Here is a 20992-nt window from a genome sequence, read left to right as displayed (position 1 = left end):
CCAACAGCAGGTCTGAAACACGAGCCACGGCCACACCAGATCAATGGTGCTCTTTAAAAACAGCAAAATGCAACTTTTTAGTAATAATGATATCAACTTAGACACAGCCCATGATAAGGAGATCTAAATGCAGATGGGATGTTTTGGACTACTGAGGGCCAAATGTTTTTTTTTAGTTTTTTTTTTTAAAGGATAAATGGTGCAATTATTGAAATGAAGAACATAATAGATGCCATATGTTTGTGTTCCTTTAATTGAAAGCATTGCAACTGTGATCACGTTATAGTTCGCAACATCTTAACACAAACAGACAAGCTACATAGTATATATATATATATATAGCAATACAAAGAAATTATAGCATGGTATCAAATATTGTACTGATACTGAATCTCCATATCACATTGTTTGTGAAAGCACAGCGCCCCCTGTTCTTCTTAATGGATATTTATTGAATTAGACAAACTTTGCTTTGGTTTCCATGGGGCGCAAACAAAACCATTGATCAATAATATAAAAAGGTAGGGTTTATCCGTATAAACCATTTCTTTCTATGTGTAAATCATACTGCTTTGTCTGCTTATACACAGCCCCCGGTATTAGACGCTGAAAATGAAATGAGCACACAGCGAAATTTGATATTTACGCACACGTGCATCCAATTACGCACTGCATATTTAGCTATATATATACTTTGTGCTTATGGTTTGAGCTCTTGTGGAATCCACACCAAGTTCTGGTGCAGTAGCCTACTACCAGGTGCTCCAAGCCAAAACCGAAAAACTAATCATAAGGGATAATTAATCATAAATGCGCTTCTCTGAGCGCTCATCATGCTCGCCACCAAAGCCACATCATGGTATGACGTGTTTCTTTACACAATCTGTTTCACTTTACACTCTTCTTAAACCAAAGGAAAAAGCTGTTAGTCAGCAATTAATTTCGCCCCCTTTGGCCAGTTTGATCATGATCACAGACTCCTGGAAGCGCGCTGGAATAATAGCGATAGTGGATCTGCAACACGCTGCAGTGCTACTCCGCCCCTCGTGCAACACTTCTGTGTGTTTTCAAACAGTTTAATGCAAAATTGCTTTTTTTTTCTTTCTCTTTATCTATTTTATTCTTTATTTTGTAAGTTGCGATATGTTTTGCTAACGAGAAGTGAGAACAACCATACTATGATAGAAGGGAATTAATCGATAAAAAGCAGTGCACGACACATTTAAATTTAATTCTAGTTTGAAATCTTCACGTTGTGCGTTTCTTGGTTAGCTACTCCAAGATTTCTTGTCCAAAATTACGCACTGCAACACCGGAGTTCATATATCACACTTCAGCATGGATATCCGATGTCATTTGTACAATATCTGCATGACGCATTACCATGTCAAAAACTGATTTCAAAATATGCTTATGCGACTTAGTATCTATCAGCCTACCTTGCTAGAGTAGGGTCCGGGAATGAGTAGTTTTAATGCCTGCCTCTTCAGCTCCACCAGCCGAGCGTTGCAGTTCTCGCACCAGATGCCCCGATCAGAACCAGGTGAGCTCCCGCTACCCGAGGCTGGAGAACCAGTGCCGAACCCTGGAGATCCGCCTAAGGAACCGGGCGAACCGGTGCTGATTCCAGGAGATATCGTAACAGGTGAGCCGGAGAAAGAGCCCGGGGATGATATTCCTGATCCGGGGGAAGGGGTTCCAGAGGACCCAGGCATGGAGCCCGCGCCTTCAGGCACCGGGCGACTGGCGCTCCGGGACTCCTCATAAGCCTTTCGGTACCAGGTTTCAGGAGAGAATGATGCTGACTTCGTAGGGGATGAATCGGTCATCTGCAAGAAATTATAGTTGAGGATGAAATGCAGTGATTGAAACATTAATGTCTGGGTTACAGATATGGTAAATGTGAAAAAGTATGCAAAGTGGTTTATTAATTTGCATACTGAGTTTGACATTGAAATAGATTGTTGTTTTTCCTCACTTAAAGATAATTTATTTCCCTGAATATGTGCATACCTTTACATAAAATAGCTATAATAAATATAAATTTAATAAATCTTACCCCATATTTTCTACTCCTGGTCCCAGATCTTTCTTTATTCCCTGTTAGAGAGGTCATGATAAAGCCTGATACAGAGGGACTGTTGAAATAACTGTGCTCCCTGTTACATCCACAACCAAAAGATCCAAAAAATCAATCTCTGGTCAGTTCAGTAGCCCTTCTGAAGTCCAGTCTCAGCGACTAGTACCATGCAGAAATCTATCCATCTTCCTCAGTGGAATATGTATAACAGATGGTCCAATCTGAAATGTCCAGCAGTGGATTATCCCGTTCTTTCTTATGCTCTCTGATATGCTGAATCCATGTGCAGTGCTTTAGATTTCACAGCATCCCAGCACAGGCGCATTTTCCCATGCATATGGACTTGTGTGAAGCGCAGGCTGACAGCAGATCAGGCTGTTGGAGGACTGATCTCTGCGCTGCTCTTACTCCAGAGGAGCGCACACATCTGTCTCTGGGTAGACTGGCCACGCCCCATCCGCGCCTCTCAGCGAATAGCATGTCCGAGACCTACTGACTGACATGTGGGAGTGTACAGTTGTCCACACGAGCGCAAGTTTTCATTATTAAGAGTCAATTTCGATATTATTATCGAATGACTTTCGGAAATTCTATCAGTGTTGTTCTGTTAGAAGTTCGTCTCACGCAACAAAGATGGTATTGAACTAAATATCAACTATATATGTACGTATATATTTTTATTTATATGTGCAAATATATAATAAATAATAACGACAACATTAATCTAACTTATGTGGTTGCTGAAAAAAGTTGTTTTAAAACGCATATAAACGTAAAAATGCACTTTTTTATTACGACCACCACACCCTATAATTCGCACCCTGCAATGGTGGTTCGAGAGTTTTATAGTTAAAACGCTAATGAAATCAATACAATGAATGACATGAAACTGTTTTGGAGCATAATAATAACAACAATATAATAATAATAATAATAATAATAATAATAATAGCAATACATAATAATAGCAATATTAAAAAATAAAATGGCAATAAAACATTTAAAATGGTATAATATAATTTTTTTTAATTAAAATATTATAAAGTGTGCCAGGTGAAATGCTCAAATGTCAAATGCTACAAAATATTCAATTGCTTACAAACATGTCATTTAAACCACTGAAGTATATACTTATTATGAAACCAACAAGAAACATTTGCATGGCAATATTTCTTAACTGACCAAATGTTGTTTTGAATTGGAATGAAAATAAATAGCCAGTATTGTTTTGGTTGTATTGTTAGTTCAGCAGGAATTTGAAGGGACATTTTATAAGCATGGGTAAGCAGCGCCACCTACTGCTCACAAATCTAAAATAAACACCCCATCTACAAGCCACTGCTTCACATGAGAGACTCTAAACAGTAAGAAATAAGCAAACGACCATCAGTTTTTATTCAAATGAAACAGTACTGCTTTATCAGTCATATTTAAGACAAGCTACACAGACATACTGTATATATAACCTTAGCATAAACAAATAGGAAACTGTCATAAACCTAAAAACTCAGTATTGCTCAGAATAGTAGTCAGTCTATCCTTTTTGGACCACTGAATCGTCACTTTATGATACATAAAAAAAGCTTATACAAACAGGAACGGCTGAGATGGTTATTGTAGCCTTTTCCAGTTTTTACAATATTGTACGCAATACTTAATGCACTATTTGGGGTTTCTCAGCTTACAGGAAAATACAGTATATTTAGTTTTTACACTATTCTCTAAGAGTAATGCATATCGTTGTTGTGTAAGGTATGTAGATAAAGTAAACTATAATTTCAACTATAATGTAAAATTAGTGTTTTTCTGATAAGTTCATTTTTTTAAAGCATATAATTTCATGAAATGTTAGATCATAGTTTGCCATGCCACCAGTATGCAACTTTTATGATTGCATTCTGTAAAGGCCATCATAAGTAATGTGCTTCTCTGGTCAGTTCACAGGGGGGCAGTTCTGTTCCCGGTCTCTCCCCCACACAAATGCACTCATGGGGCACAGGTTAATTAGGAAAAAATGAGCTGCAAGAATATGCCACCCCTTCACAAAACCTGTGGTATCAGAGTCTGCTAATGAAACTGACAGAAGAAAGTCACCACACACTGACTTTATAATGAGGCTCTCAGACACACACCTGGCCTTAGAAAACCTGCCTCATTAGCGAGAATGATTAATCAGTCTATGATACACCCTCTCAGTCTTGCACACATTCTCCACTTTAAAGAATTTTTATGAATAGGGTAAAATATCATACTGTGTAATTTTGCCAAACTACTTACTAAGCAAAGAGTATTAGGGCATTATGAACACCATTAATGATATATACCATGGTTAAAGAGTCAAAATAAAATGTACAGTATATTATTTCTTTATTATGGTAACTGAGATGATTTTGTTTATGATACCTTGATCCTAACGCTATAAAAATATTTATTTGTTCGATCTAATCATGCCGTCAGCCATCATCGAGTGTCATCAAAAGTCATCATGCTCACAAAGTCCTTGTAGAGAATGACATTTTTATCAGGATCAACAGCTGCAGACAGCATTTCATCCATCTCTTCCTGTGTGAAGGGCTCTCCTTCAAAAGAAAGAAAGAAAAATTAAAAACTTCTGAATTACTGAACTTGACATCTTTGTGGATTCCTTGTATTGTTAAATCGTCTGACAAATGAGCATTGCACACTGATTTCAAAATATTAGAAGCCTATAGTAAAATACAAACCACTATTTCCAATAGTTACACATGAACATACCTTCTTGTGTTAAATATTTGGTCAGTTCCTCTGGTTCCAAGTGTCCTTTTTTCTGTTGATCTAACTAACACCTTTAAAAAGAAATAACAGCACCATTACATTAATTCATTCCATTGGTCTAAGGTCTTCATCTTTATATACAAATTAAAGTTTTTGAAGTTTTTTTCTCTGTAGTGCATTCAAGGTCAATTCAAACAACAAAACAAGAATAGCAAAAATATTTAGTTGTCAGAGCATTAGGCACCTCAAAGGCCTGAAGGAGCAGGTCTTCTGTTATAGGACGGAAACTGCAATAAAAAAGAAACAGAGCTAAAATTGTCACCAATGGACTTTTCAATCAAAAATTTATAATGTGGTTCATCTAGGTTCCACATCTTAAAACACTTTATTGCAGCATATAATCATTGCTGTTAATAGTGTTCATCGTTTGTTTGATTACGTCATTAACTGAATTTTACCGTACATTTCTGCCATATGTACATCAATTTGACAGTCACCACTGATAAGATACTACTAAATATATTGTAGAAACTGCATCGTGAAAAGCGCTATACAAATAAACTTGAATTGAATTGAATTGAACTTTATTTAAGAATTTTTAGCATATTTTTGGGCATATCTGATCTTGTCCCGTGCATGTTTTCGGATGTAAAAGTTTTAAATGTGTTAAAAGTTGTAAATTGTTTGTTAAATGTGCACACTGACAAGGTGCTCTATGACCAGTGTTATTTTATAATTATTTTTAGTGTTTTTTTGAACATTAAAGCATGTCAACATATTCTGTTACACCAAATACACAAAATAATGATCTTTAAAATAGCATCATATGACCCCTTTAAAGTATTTCTAATATTTCCAATTAACTTTTAGTTTAAAATTTAGTTGAAGTTTTAGTATTTTTAATGTGCATTTGCACATTTTTAATCATTTTTTTTTAAATATTTTTATTTAACTTTAATGTATTTTTAGTTTAGTAATTTTAGTACTTCAACTTTTTTATTTTATTTAGTTGTCAAGGCAAGTTTTTTCATTCAAGTTCTCTTTTTTATCTAATGCTTACTTTATTTTAGTTTCAGCTTTATTTCTATTACCAAAATGATTTTTAGCAGTTTTCGTTTCAATGAACAATAACAACTCGATCAGTTGTTAGTTGTTACAGTAAAAAAAAAAAAAAAAGTATATATCAGAATTCTCTGTGATCACATGATTGTAATTTATGAAATAATTTACATTTTAAATAGCAAAATGGCCATATTAGACATAACACCATTTAGAAAAAAATAATAATTTCCATTAAAAACAATCTGTTTTGGCAGGGATGTCTAATTATTTGTAATTTTGCAGAAAGCTCAAGATTATTATAATTTATCCAATTGATCCTAATCACTTCACTCCAGGGGCGGATCTAGAAAATAATTTTTAGGGTGGCATGGGGTCTATGAGGGGTGGCAACACCAAAGCAAGCCCCCATGCATAGTTTTTGGGGATTTATGGTCTGACATACACAGTTTTGTTCACAAATGTTGTATTACCAATAAGTAATCATCTATACAGTTTAAAATGAAAAATAAATAACAACGTTTCAATATTCATCATGGCACCAAGTCAATGCACGATATAAAAAACTTCAACAGGTTATAAATGTTTCTGCGGGCGCACTAACAAGGAGGCTAGAAAAAAAGACTGCAGCCTCTAGCGTCAGTCGCTAGTGCGTCTCTTGAGATCAGGGGAGTGAGGTTTACCTGCACAGCACCTACTCGCTGGCCTCCGTTACATATGGTTTTGCAGATTTGGTGTGTGGTTCTGGTGTTTGAGTGTCAGGTTTCAGAAACTGTGTGACAAGTAAAGATTTTGTGTGCAAACAGTTGAAAAAACTGTAAATGCTTACACACAATTCAAATACACAGATGTATTTGCCTGCCCAGTGAACACTGAGATCAATAACACTATAAAAAAAAAAAAACTCTTACTAGGATTCAGGAATTATTTTTGCAGCTCAATGTCTATTACAGTATACATAAATTAACTTACAGATACAGATGCATAATTCAGCAATGAACTTTTGGGAAAAAATTATTTTCATTTTACTACTGTAAAGTATTCTTGCAGTAGATGAAAAGCACTAGAAAAGTTCAAATACCAACGAATTGTATGAACGTGGCATGCACCACAATACTGTACAGTAAAAAATAAAATTTCATAAAATAAAAAATAAAATAGCATCATCTGCACATTTGGCCAAATTTCATTACAGTATACAGTACTATAGCAGTTTCTTGGTCTCCTGACACAAGACTAGCTATATCTCAAAGGCAGTCATTTCTCAGTTCTGCAAAAATGCAGTACACATAAAAAATGGTTACAAATCAAATTTGACAGTCACACGCTTGAAGGTGTACAACATGTGCTACAGTTTACTGTACATATAGAATAGTGAAATTATCATTATCTAATGTACTGGTACTCTACTGTAATAATACACTGTATGTGTAAGTATAAAACCCCTGTAGATGATTGGCTCAGCTCGAGCTCTCTCCGTTTGTTAGCGTGCAGAGATTCTAATTGGTGTGTCATCAGTTTTGCTACCTAATGTTTAAATACCCATTGTTAAACTTTTTGAGAAATGTGTCTTTGTTTTGAAAACTGGATTATGAGTTTGGAGGAAAAAGTGGCAAATAAAACCAGTTACATTAACAATCGAGAAAACTGCAATACGATTAGATTCTTACCTATTTTTGAGAAATGTGTCTTTGTTTTGAAAACTGAATTAATGGGTTTGGGGAAAAAGTGCCAACTCAAATCAGTTATAGTCGAGAAAACTGCAATACGACTAGATTCTTACCTAACTCTGCTATTAGTTTCCGTGATCGGCATCTTCTTGTTGATTTCATGTTATTGTTATGGCTTATATCCATGATGAAAGTGAAGCGAGCGGATCACAAAACAATTACGCGATGAATCTCAGACATATCCAGACGGGATAAGATTTCTCAGAGGACTTCTGAGTTACCTGAAAAGCAGTAATTATCTGATTCACGAACAAATGTGAAAAACAATTCGTTAGTGAACTGGGCAGCGCTTTGTGGTTTTAACTCAAAAAGATCCGGTTCATAAGAGTCATTTGTTAATGAAGCCGACTACACTACACTAATCCAACGCTCTCCATTGACTGTTTACTGTACACCTTGTCACATAGCAGCTTTTAGGCATTGCTCTGTTTTTTGTTATAAGTCAGAGATGACAAGGAGGCAGCTTCCCGCAATAGAATGGTCAATGGAGACTAGCGTTATATTGTACCCCCCCCCCCCGTGTGGGCGTGGCCTAAATGCGCTCTGTCTCTATTGAAAATCAAATTTCTCACATTTTAGGCTATTACAAAAAAAAAAGTATTATATATAGCCTTTAAGAAAAAAAAGCAATATATAAAATAGTTTTTGCCATATCTGAACTATGTCTATTATTATTCGTTAACTGCATTTTATGTAAGCTAGCCTACATATAAAAAAACGGACTGTAATTGTTTTGAAAACCAAATTTCTCTTAAATGCATATATAATACATTTGTATAATGTATATATAGGATAAACTTTAAGAAAAATTCATACGAATTGTAGTTTATAGATAATTACGTTCTTTGGCAATGTTGATATGTCTATATACTTTTGTGCTCTTGTGGCATTGAATAATATAATGACGCAATTTTAAACGAGTGCTTCTTTAAAATTAGTCAATATTAAATTATCAATATTATAAATATTAAATTAAAATATAATATAGCCTATTGTCACAACCGGGACAAAGAGGCAGACAGGCAGGTTAACGTAAGGCAGAGAGTTTATTAATAGGAACTGAGGAGGAGCTTCCAACAGAAAAGAGTCAAACGTAGGGATAAATGGAAGCATAGAACACAGTCTTATCTGGGGTCGGCACTCCGGTCCTCTGGCCGAGAACTGAGGAATCCGATGGTTGAAAGGCAGATCGGGAGGCAAGGAACCAGGACAGAGAGCAGCTTGTAACCTTGAGACCGGCCGACGAGTGAATGAGGTGAGTGAGTATTTGAGTGGTGTAGTAAGTGGGTGCAGGTGTCCGTGATCAGTAATCAGGTGATTGTGAGCGGGTGTAGGAGGCTGATTCGGCTGGTGAGGCAGGTGTTTCCGTGACACCTATAGACTATACGCTGTAAAAATCTTTTTTTGTGCTTTTGTGGCATTGACAAAAAAAAAACGATACTACAATATTAAATAAGTAGGCTAATATTTAATTTATTTTCCAGTAAACCATATATTAAAAGGGCATATTTACTTTTTGCATTAATAATGGACAATATCCTATTGTTCACCTTGTTATAATTATTTCAATCTGTATTGTCACACAAAATAGGCTACTAATAAAAAGATTTGAAGTATATTAACTTTTTGCCTTCTGTACTGTATTCAGATTTGTTTATTATAATTTTCTGCACATATGAAAGTGACTATAATGAACTGAATACTGATATTTTCTCTTATGCATATGTAATAGCTGTAGCGATATTTACGGTATTTTGCTCATGTATCATGTGTATTACGGTAGATTATATAAGGCTCAACTGGCCCCGTTCTGCTGCGACTGCTGCCCATCAGTGACCGCATCGAGCGTCTCCGACAGTCCGCTCATAACCTGCTCTTCCTGGTCATATTTCATACATTCGAGGTATAACGTCTAAAGATACGAAGAAAGGATCAAAACGGCAAGATGAGCTCACTGAATGTGAAGAAGCTGAAAGTGAACGAGCTGAAGGACGAGCTGAAGAAGAGGAGTCTGTGCGATAAAGGGCTGAAGGTTGAGCTGATGGCGCGGCTGCAGGCCGCTCTGGATCAGGAGGCGCTGGCCACCAACGGCTCTGAGGGACAGTACGAGGATGGAGGCGGCCTCGGGGACATGGGCGATGAAGACCTCGAGGAAGATCTGGCTGGAGAGAGTATGGAGGCTGAGGAGGAGGAGGAGGAGGAGGAGGAGGAGGGAGATAACGCGGAGGCTGAGGAGCAGCAGGATGATGACATGGAGGAGGTAGAAATGGATAAATCAGATGAAGATGAAGATGTCCTGCTTAAAGAAGATGATGAGGAGATGGAGAAATTTGATGAGGATGATGTGGCTCTCGACATGGGCCCTGGCGAGGGTGAGATTACGTGATGAAGCTTGTGCAATTCATATTTTATATATTTGGGCTGCGATGGCAGAACAATTAATTCTGACAGCCGAGAGTATTCAGGATTTGATGTCCTTCTCCGGAGCTGGTGCTGCTGGTGTCCCATTTGTGTTCCTTTGACTTAATACTCATGCAATTAACAGAAAACTAAATGAATTCGCATTATAGTCATACGATAGATTATGATTATATAATAGATTTAATAATTGCAAAAGACAAAAATAAATAAATAAATAATTAAAGACAAAAAAAATAATAATTTATGTGAATGTATTTTTAACATATTTCATTAATTATTATTTTTTTGTTTATTTTTAAATTTTTATTTAATTGTATCTCAAAATTTGAGATTTATTGGCTACAAATTAAAACCTACTTCTATATTTATGGTCATCTAGTTTTTAGGCATGAAGATGAAAAGCTTGTGTAGATGTCATATATCAAATTAAACAACAGAATACATGATTTTATGCCATTACCAGGAGATGGTGCCACTGGTGTACTATGTGTGTCCCTTTTACTTTAATTTAATAGATTTAACTTTATAAAGTGTGTCATGCAATCAATCAGTAAACAAACAAACAAACAAATAAATGTGTAATTTATTTATTTTATTTATCCCTATTTTTATTCATCGCTAATAATTTATTTGCACTATATGTCTCAAACTTTAATATAATATTTACATATTTATTGGCTATGTGTAAGTTAGTTTAAATTAAAAGAAGAAATCTACTTCTATATTTATGGTCAGCTATATAGCATTACTAGTTTTAAAGCATGTAGATGTAAAGCTGGTGTAATTGTTATACAATATATCAAATTAAACAAGAGAATCTTCTGATTCAGAAGAAACTCGTTTTTTTTCTGTCATGATTTGCATAAACCTTTTTCTTTTCAGTTCACAAGTCACTGATTCAAATCAAATGATGTACAAATTTACAATCCTGGAATTTTCAGGCACGAATAGGACCGTTACCTGAGAATGACCCTTAATAGTGAACACTGGTCTTCATTGGCTGAGCATAGGCTCTCAGGATCGCTGAGCTGTAACAGGATGCTGGAGATACAAAGGACAAAAGCTCCAGATGGAGTCTGTGCGTAATGATCTCAGTTCATTTGTTTTACTCTGTCTGATCTGGAGTAGCCTAATGAGGTCCTCATGTTAGGACATTGTTATTCTTTGTCTTCATTTAGCAGATGCTTTCTCCCCCTTGGGGTAATGTGGGGTTAGGGGTTTGAGCTTAGTATCTTTTGGACTACCAGCCTAGAAATGCAACCATTAACCTTTAAATTAACATTGCCATTAATTTGAATATCATTTCTTATAAGAGGCTAGTTATCATTCATATTTACTTCTAAAATTACTTTAAAAATGATGGATTTGTGAGTGATTTTGCAGTTTGCATATTCCTGATTTTCATTTTGTAATCATTTTTGTTCTGTCAAGCACAAGTTGCACTCATAGGGAAAGAGGTGCTTGTGAGTTTTGCCCCTCACCAAATGTGCCTTCAATATTTGCACACACTGTAACACTTTTCTTCAAGATGCATGCAATGTGAATCTGAAAATGTGTGTTACTTAGCTCCAAATTGCACAGTTTGCAGATGTCTTGGCAGCAACCTCCTGTTTGTACCCGTATAAGTACTACAGCATGCAAACTGCACTGTAAGGCATTGCTCCTTAATTGAAAACATGTGAACTTATAATTAAATACACCTTTCTTTTAAAATACTGGTCATTGCAGTTCATGCACAACCGAAATAACTAGAAATCCTCCAGTAATTATGTGGACCATCATGTTACATCATGATGGGTCCAGAGGTACGCCTCCTTATGATTTATTGTTTTATTTCCAAAGGGGATGCAAACAAAGACAAGAATGATGAACAGAAGAATAAGAAGGGTGTAAAGAGGCGCCGAGATGAACATGGAAGGGGCTACTTTGAATTTATTGAAGAAAGCAAATACAGCCGGTAAGAAATGTGCAGTCGGCCTCTGGTACTCCTGAGGTTCCACTGCACCTTAAAGATTTATGACCAGTTTTGGCAGTAAAGAGCCAAATCTGACATGCTGTTCCACATCAGTGCAAAGAAACACACATTTTTACTGACCGTTTTAAATTATTTAAATGCCTATAATAAGGGCATCTCTGTCATCTCAGAACAAGTGGTATCTTTTCCTTAGGAATCATGTTTCTAGGTCAGATCTTGGGCTGTTAAAGGAAGAAAATGTCTATCTGATAATGTTTGTATGGTGTATATCCTTTAGAAATTTTGACTAAAGTGATCTGGTATATTTTTTGTATGTATCATATTAATATTGTTTTAAGTTTATGATGGTTAATTGAATTTAAATGTGTTTTCATTTATTTATCGATGATGTGTTGTCTTTTCTCAGGTATTTTACATAACCATACATAATATATAATATATATCAACATTATATATATATATATATATATATATACTGTCTGTGTGTGTATATATAGATAGATAGATAGATAGATTTGGCAAAATTTGAAGTTTTATGACAAAAAAATAGATTTTCAGTGTGAAATAATAATAATAATAATAATGTTAAATAAATACATAAATCAATAAGTTGCAACCTTTCAGAAAAAGTGTTTTACCTTTAAAATATTTCAAATGAAATCTTATTGGAAAATGTAAAAAAATATATAATTTTTTTTTATTATTATTATTTATTAACTAGTTTATTACCATGTACATGGTTAAGATTGTACTATGTGTGTATATCCTAAATTATGGTCACATTTTCTTAAACAAATACTTCTGATTTTTATTTAATAGTTTATTAGAAAATAGTTAAAATAAATAAGCAGAATTATTGCAAAAAGCAAACAGCACTGATGTGCTAAATGTCTAACAGATGGTTCACACCTGTAAATATACTCAGCTGGAACATATTTAAAATCCAAAGGGAGCTCAGTGGGATCTTCTAATGGCTCTGAACTGAATTTGATTGATTTTCATAGTTGTTTCTTTGATGGTTCCCTCAGGGCAAAGTCTCCCCAGCCTCCTCTGGAGGAAGAGGATGAAGAGTTTGATGACACAACTGTGTGTTTGGACACCTGTAAGTATGATGATCCCACACAAATACTGCTCAGATATAGGTTGAATTAAATAAATGCTGCATAGCGTAACATGCAGATTCTATTTCTAAAAGGTATTCAGTGAGGTTGTTAAAAAGTTTAGAGTAGAACATTTGTTCTTCTCATTTGTTCCTCTAAACTTTTGCAAACGGGATTTGCAGCCACTATAAAGCTTCAGAAATAAAGTGTCCGTCTCTTATTTTCCACAGACAACTGTGACCTGCACTTCAAGGTGTCTCGGGATCGGTATAGCGCCTCCTCACTCACTATGGAGAGCTTTGCCTACCTGTGGGCCGGGGGACGAGCGTCTTACGGTGTGGCAAAGGGCAAGGCTTGCTTCGAAATGAAGGTAAGAGCACTGCCTTAACTTGATCTATACTATTTATAACGGTCCTGTCATGCCCTTAGCCTTGTTTTTGCATATCTTTGCATCAGATTATCGAGAAGATTCCTGTAAAACACATTTCCAGTAAAGGAATTGAGATTCATGACGTTCTGGTGGGTTGGTCACTGGCCAGTAGCTCTCTTCTGCTAGGTGAGGGTCTTTGATTTCTTGCAAGAATCTGTTGGAGTTGATCTAATAAATTCATAATGTCATTTGAGTGTTTCTTTGCCTTATATATATTTACAGGGGAGGAAGCACACTCGTATGGCTTTTCATCTAAGGCCAAGAAAACCAGCAACGGTGTGACGGAGGACTTTGGGGAGGCTTTTGATGAGAACGATGTTGTCGGTTGCTTTATTGTAAGTATCCATGCGCATTCTCATTTCTCATCCACTATTAGCTTTAAATCTCTGTGCAATTACTAATCTTGACCACTAGGTGGTGCCATGTATTCGTATTGTTCAATTATGGGGTCATTAAGATTTTATTTATTTATTTTTAAGAAATTAGTAGTTTTTAATCGACATGGATGCATTAAATTGATCAAAAGTGGCAATAAAGACATTTGTAATGTTACAAAAGATTTATATTGTAGATAAATGCTGTTCTTGTGAATTTTAGATTTGTCAAAGAAGCCTGAAAAATATGTCCGTGTATCACAGTTTCCACAAAAATATTAAGCAGCACAACTGTTTTCAACATTAATATTAAAACTGTTTCTTGAGCAGCAAATCAGCATATTAGAATGATTTCTGAAGGATCATGTGACACTGAAGACTGGAGTAATGATGCTGAAAATTCAGCTTTGCATCACAGGAATAAATTTCATTTTAAAATATATAAAAATAGAAAACATTTATTTTAAATTCTAAAATTATTTCACAATATTACTGTTTTCACTGTATTTTTGATCAAATAAATGCAGCATTGGTGAGCATAAGCATCTTAAAAAATATTTTAAAAATCATACCAACCTCAATATATATATAGAAATAAAGTATTATATATTTACACAATATTTCAATTTCTTCAATTTCAATCTCTATTATAAATATTTTGATTTTATATATAAATATTTGTATAATATTTCAGTGTTTCAAAAACATGTTTAGTTCTCAACATTGTGAATGAAATGTTTAGCAAGTGTGGTGTTTCTGTGTACTTTTGGCCACAGTGCAGTACATCATAGTTGCTGTGTTTATTTGGCAGAACTTTGATGGTGAAGAAGTGGAAATTTCCTACTCCAAGAATGGACAGGATCTGGGAACAGCTTTCAAAGTCAGTAAGGATGAGTTGGAGGGAAAGCCGTTCTTCCCTCACGTCCTCTGCCACAACTGTGCGGTTGAGTTCAACTTTGGCCAGCGTGAAACCCCATTTTCCCCCCAACCTGACGGCTTTACGCTCCTGCAGCAGATCCCTGTGTGTGATCGTATCAGAGGACCGAAGGGACCCGAGACCAAAGAAGACTGTGAGGTTGGTTTCATACCTGAAACATTGACATGATAATTAAAAAGCCTAATCTAAATCTGCTATAAATGTTCATAGGTCATTGTCATGGTCGGACTGCCTGGAACGGGAAAAACCGAATGGGTTACAAATCACACCAAAGCCAATCCTGGAAAATACAACATTCTTGGAACAAACACAATCATAGAGAAGATGATGGTGAGTGCTGACATAAGAGCATTTTTTAGACAATATAAACATCATATTCGGTGTTATTTTTATGTTGAAATTCAGATTTCCAGTTTGAAGCGACAGATGAAAGATGTCACAAAGCTCTCAGCAATATCTCAGCGTGCTCCCCTCTTCCTCGGGAAATTCATAGAGATCGCGGCACGGAAAAAACGCAACTACATACTTGACCAGGTGACTAAATATAATCTCTAGTGTATAAATACTTATCAAAATCAAAGCATAATATAATCTCTCATTAAACTTTGCTCTTAATACATTTATTTTTCATGTTACGTCTTCAGTGCATGATCATTATACCATCTGCTGAAAATACTGACCTTTAAATATCTCCCTTTAGACTAACGTATCAGCACCAGCCCAAAGAAGGAAAATGTGCCTGTTTGCCGGTTTCCAGCGTAAAGCAGTGGTAGTCTGTCCGACAGATGAGGAATATATACAGAGGACTCAGAAAAAGGCAGAAACAGATGGCAAAGATGTACCTGAACATGCGGTCCTAAAAATGAAGGGTAAAATCCTTTTAGTATTTTAGTGTTATTTTAGTATTCTTTACATGCTATTATGGTATTTACAAAGTTTTAGTAAGTTATATAAAGTTTTGTACCATATATATAGTTTATTTTTATTTCAGTTGTAGTTTTAGTCATTTTAGTACTTCAGCTTAAACTTATTTTATTCCAGTTAGTTGTCAGGGCAAAAATTCAATTTTTTAAGCTTTTTTGTTTGAAGTCTTATATTTTATTTTATTATTTTAATATTTAATTTATTTTTATTTCAGTTAGTAGTTTTACTAATGAGTTGTTTTACCCATTTTAGTACTTAAACTTTTACTTAAAGGGATAGTTCACCCAAAAATTAAAATTAGCCCATTATTTACTCCCCCTTAAGCCAAAGTGAAATAAAGCGCATCCATCCATAATAAAAAAGTGTCTCACATGGCTCCAAGGGGTGAATAAAGGCCTCCTGTAGCGAATCGATGCGTTTTTGTAAGAAAAATATCCATATTCAAAACGTAATAATAATCACTTTAATCTAGCTTTCACCAACAGTTGTACACGGAAGCACGGATGACGTAAGCTTGACAAATCCTCGTTTTGTACTTCTAATTCGTGACAGTTGTTTTGTTTTGATCTTTCCCCTGCGCTTCCGTTATCGTCACTTCTGAGCGGCGCATGCGCAAAGCCGACGTCTTATAATACTAATTTTATATATATATATATATATATATATAATACTAATTGTCACGTAACGCTGCCGGAAGGAACGATGGAGAGGTAGAATAGCATAAACTGTATTTAATTAGAGAATCACAGGGGTAAATCCACAACAGGAAGAGGGGTAAACACACGTAATTCAACATGTAGACCCGAACGCAAAGGCTGGGACTTAAATACATGGGGTAATTAGAACTAAACAAGACACACCTGAAATCCACGAACAATCAACACGAGGGAGAAACTGGGTCATGGAGCACATGTGGAGGGAAAACACAACAAAGACAGTCCAGGGACGTGACACTAATAATGCTATAATATGTTATTATTGTGTTTTATTTCATTTTTATCTTCAATTGATTTTTATTTCAGTTTTAGTTTTACTAATTTTAGTACTTACATTTAAACTCATTTTAAACTTTCTCAACTTGCCTAGGCAAAGTTTAATCATATACACCTAGGATGGCTTGAAGGTGAGTAATTCATGGGCTAATTTTCATTTTTGGGTGAACTAACCCTTTAACTTTTTTTTTTCAGTTAGTTGCCAGGGCAAATTTCTTTTATAAGTTTAATTTTTTTTATCTAATATTTTATTTTATTTTTATCGTCAAATTATTTTTATTTTAGTTTTTTTTTATTTTAGTTACTAATTTTAGTACTTCAAAACCTATTTTATTTCAATTAGTTGCCAGGGAAATTGTTTTTTTCCATCTAATAGGTATTTAATGTTAACCTTTATTATTTTTATTAAAGTTTTAGTTCTAGTAATTTTAGTATTTTAACTTTTAAAAAAAATTCAGTTGCAAACGCAAAATTTCAGTTTTTCAGTTTTATATTTTCTATTTTAGTTCAAGTTTTAGATGTTTTGTCATCTAATATTAATACTATACTAATAATACAATGTCATGTTTTTCATCTAATATGCTTTTCATTATTTTGGGTTTAGGTTATTATTTTGTGTCGTTTATTTTATAAACGCATTAAGAGCTTTTTTCCAGTTGTATTCCTAAAAGTGTTTTGTTTTATTTTATTTTTTTTTTTAAGTTTAAAAGTTTTAGTAATACTTTTAATTTTAGTTAACAATAAAAACACTGGTGTGCAATTCACAAAACTCCCAAATTGCCACACTATAACACTATAATGTTTTGCAGGAATATACACGCTGCCTGTGGAAGATGAGTGCTTCAGTGAAGTGCTTTATGTCGAGCTGCAGAAAGAAGAAGCTACCAAACTTCTTGAACAGTACAAGGAGGAGAGCAAAAATTCCCTTCCTCCTGAGAAGAAGCCCAACCAGGGAGGGCTTCAACCAAAGAGGGGAGGCACTCGGGGACGAGGAGGCAAAAATCTGTTCAACCGTGGTGGAGGAGGACAGGGTCAGAGGGGAGGACGAGGAGGCTTTCAAAACCAAGCCAACTTTAGGGGTGGTACGCTATTTCAGATGAGCGAAATGTTTCTTTTTATTCCTTATATACTTATTTGTATAGAGGAATATGTATAAATTCAGTAATACACTGTTCCTTTTTTAATTGTTTGTCAGTGCCTGGACCTCGTGGTGGGTTCAGCAGACCACCGAGAGGCTTCCTTCCTCCCCCTGCCTTCCGAGGAGGCTTCAACCGGGGCAGTTTCAATCGCGGCGGTGGGATGCCTAACAGAGGTGGCGCCCCCAGGCCGGGACCTGGACGTGGCAACATGGTTAACATGGGCAACAGAGGAGGAGCCATGAACAGGGGCAACATGGGACGAGGGGGAGGGGCCAACCGGGGCAACTTCAACCAGGTGAGAGATCTGTGATGATGTAGACTAGTTTTAGTTGCAAATTAATTTAGTTGTCATTGTAAATCTTCAAATATAAAAAAACAATACTGAAATGTGACCCAAATGTGAACCAGGAATCATACGTATGCTTTTTCCACAGAAGTTCAAGGGTTTAGGAGGAAATTATCAAGGTTTTAAAAATATTATTTTTTTTTTCAAGCTGTATACTTCGAAATGAACTTTTAAAAATTATGCTTTTCATTATTTTCGGTTTAGCATATTATGTTTTGTAGTTTATTTTATAAGCGCATTAAGAGCTTTTTTTAAGCTGTATACTTAGAAATGTTTTTATTTTGTTTTTAAAACGTGGCTTACTGCTTAATTCAGTTTAAAACTAAAAATACAACCAAAATGTGAACCAGGAATCATAAATCTGCATTTTCCTCAGAAATTCAGGGGTTTAGGAGGAAATAATCAAGCTTTTAAAAATGATGTTTTTCATTATTTTGGGTTTAGGATATTATTTTTTTGTAGTTTATTTCGTAAACTAGCTTTTTTTTTTAAGCTCTATGCTTAGAAATCATCTTATTTTATTATTTTAAAATGTTGCTTACTGCTTAATTGAGTTTAAAACTAAAATACAACCAAATTTTGAACCAGGAATCATAAAACGTCCTGTTTCCACAGAAATTCAGGGGTCGAGGAGGAAATCATCGAGGTTTTAAAAATGGCAACTTTAGCATGAACAAAGCACAAGCTTTCAACCAGAGCTGGCAACAAGGGGTAAGTCCCTCAAAAAAACATTTACTATAATTTATATAATAACGTATAGATATAATTGATTTATATATGATTTCTATGATTTTTTTAAATGTAAAATTTGCAAAAACTATTAAAATTCAATCATGTTTCATTCTTTAATTCTCTGTATCTTTGTCTTCATTAGTTCTGGAATCAGAAACCATGGAGTCAGCAGTACCATCCTGGATATTACTGAATAATAGCTGTGATGGACTGATATCACATGAAGAACATCAGCTTTAACTTCAGAAGTCAAATGTTCATTTTATCTAATGTCCTTTTGTTTTTGTACAGATTTTAATAGGACATTCCATATTGGGAGCTTTCAGAGCTTTACAGGTGACCTGTTAACAGTTTTATAAATGAATATTTTATGTTTGTCTTTGACCGCAGGTTCATATGACAATGCGGTTCAATTCAGGAATCTCATATTACTTCAGGGTGGGATGTTTGTCTTTAAAACCTTTCAGGGTTCTGAATTTTATTTTTAATTAGACTCGTGTGAATCTTTGTGTAGCAGTAAAGCTCCATAACATAAGAGTTGTCAAGGCACTTTGCAGTTATATGAAGAAAATCTGTCCTGCTGCAATAATATTTTTATTTAAAAGAACATGATACATGTATAAACTGAGATACTGAAATGTGGAGTAAGTCTTGTATATAAGGTCTGGTCAGCTTTTGCAGACTGTATAAAAAAATGAATTGAAATAACTGGAAATTTCAATGACAGTTGTGTAATAATTGTGTGTGTTGTTTTAAATCTCTTCCTTGGATTAGAATTGAACTGAATTTAGAAAGTGTTGATTTAAAAGCAGTCCATCCCCTGTACAAAAATGAAGTAGGTGCTAAACAGTCTGTACCTGTCAAATCTGTCCAGTGTAGAAAATCAATGTTGTCTTGTCATGTACACCACAGTCCAGTTCTACATGTGTGTTTTCAGTGTGGTTTTAATATTTTTGAGGACAAGCAAAGCTTTATAAAACCATCAGATTTTAAACATAATTTTTTTTTCTGTAGGGAGCAATAAACAGAATTTTCGATTCTTTGCCACTAAAAATAAAAGCAGAAATTATGCTTTTTATTGTTGCGGGTTTAGGACATTACTTTTTGTAGTTTAATTTATGAGTGCATTAAGTACTTTTTTCCAGCTTTATTTCTTATAAATTGAATGTTTTATTTTATTTTGAAATGCGGCTTACTGCTCCTTAATGATTTTACATCATCTACTACATCATCTTACTCTATAAAACAGTAATTATACAATTATTTTATAATAGTGTTGTCTTTATAGTAAAGCTCTCAAATGATGCCAGGATGCCATTGTGGACTGTTAACAATAGACTGATTTTCTAATGCTTTAATGGAAAAATGTGTAATTATCGTAACTGCAAACAAATGCAAACATGAACACAATTATAACATGTTCGAAGGTTTCTTTCCTTTATCCATAATTCCCACAACAGAAATGCTATAGCCTAGCTATTAAATTTTACCAATAGGATGATTACTTGTCCTTCTGTTCTTCAGTGACTGAAATATGCATCTATCTTGTTTTTTATTTTTTTGGGGGATTGTTAAGATGTCCTCTATGTTTATGATGCAATGACAAATGTGTTTTACCTATTGTTGGCTAAAGAAATGTCAGATATTCTGAACATATTATTTTACTACTTTAAAAGTATTACTGTCTGATCTTAATTGAAGCTTGTTTTGATGTTGTATTTATTCATGATTAAGGTATTTGGTCAGGTAAGAAATATACAATTTAAATGATAACACTTTGTAATGTAGACCTTTTTTTCTTTTTATATCTTGCAATGTTTTGTATTTCACCTTCAATCAAATAAGAAAAAGATGAAATGAGTAACTTATTCCATGCATTCTCTTGGAAATAGGTTGTTTTAAAATTATAATAAAGTTTGAAGATAACAACTGGCTTACCTGTCTGTCTATCTATCTATCTATCTCTAGGACTAAGCAAAATTCCAGAAACTATCCTATA

The 20992-nt window shown here is 34.7% G+C and overlaps 2 protein-coding genes across 3 annotated transcripts in view; one reads left to right on the top strand and one right to left on the bottom strand.

Annotated features, from left to right (window-relative positions):
• Positions 1 to 2444, bottom strand: part of LOC107729231 (kinesin-like protein KIF26B) — a 44511-nt gene extending 42067 nt beyond the window's left edge. Inside the window, exons 1-2 of the mRNA XM_016539663.1 lie at positions 2060 to 2444; positions 1440 to 1829 (exon numbers count right to left, since the gene is read on the bottom strand). Of these exons, the coding sequence (XP_016395149.1) occupies positions 1440 to 1829; positions 2060 to 2116 (447 nt within the window). The 5' untranslated portion in view covers positions 2117 to 2444. The remainder of the gene's footprint in view (positions 1 to 1439; positions 1830 to 2059) is intronic.
• Positions 2445 to 9443: 6999 nt separating this feature from the next.
• On the top strand, positions 9444 to 20689 carry LOC107729300 (heterogeneous nuclear ribonucleoprotein U-like). Of its 2 annotated transcripts, none has more exons than XM_016539770.1 (14): positions 9444 to 9995; positions 11887 to 12001; positions 13048 to 13121; positions 13350 to 13489; positions 13576 to 13675; positions 13772 to 13884; positions 14735 to 14998; positions 15071 to 15190; positions 15266 to 15394; positions 15561 to 15729; positions 17586 to 17855; positions 17972 to 18210; positions 18877 to 18972; positions 19136 to 20689. In XM_016539770.1, the coding sequence occupies exons 1-14, from the start codon at positions 9569 to 9571 to the stop codon at positions 19184 to 19186; spliced, it is 2307 nt and encodes a 768-aa protein (XP_016395256.1). In that variant the 5' UTR covers positions 9444 to 9568; the 3' UTR covers positions 19187 to 20689. The 2 variants fall into 2 exon arrangements, with proteins under 2 accessions (XP_016395256.1, XP_016395255.1); XM_016539769.1 differs by having other exon boundaries at positions 17586 to 17858.
• The last annotated feature ends 303 nt before the right edge of the window (positions 20690 to 20992 follow it).

This window comes from Sinocyclocheilus rhinocerous, unplaced genomic scaffold, assembly GCF_001515625.1.
Source record: "Sinocyclocheilus rhinocerous isolate Xijiao unplaced genomic scaffold, SAMN03320098_v1.1 scaffold1268, whole genome shotgun sequence".
Classification (NCBI taxonomy): Eukaryota; Metazoa; Chordata; class Actinopteri; order Cypriniformes; family Cyprinidae; genus Sinocyclocheilus; species Sinocyclocheilus rhinocerous.
The sequence above is the reverse complement of the archived record's forward strand: the minus strand, read 5'-3'. Positions and strand labels throughout refer to the sequence as shown.

Bases quoted from the DNA above. Each gene is read 5' to 3' on its own strand.
- LOC107729300 (XM_016539769.1), top strand. From the start codon at position 9,569: ATGAGCTCACTGAATGTGAAGAAGCTGAAAGTGAACGAGCTGAAGGAC. The intron at 13,490-13,575 runs GTAAGAGCACTG...TCTTTGCATCAG, and splicing joins AGGCTTGCTTCGAAATGAAG to ATTATCGAGAAGATTCCTGT. The intron at 15,395-15,560 runs GTGACTAAATAT...ATCTCCCTTTAG, and splicing joins GCAACTACATACTTGACCAG to ACTAACGTATCAGCACCAGC.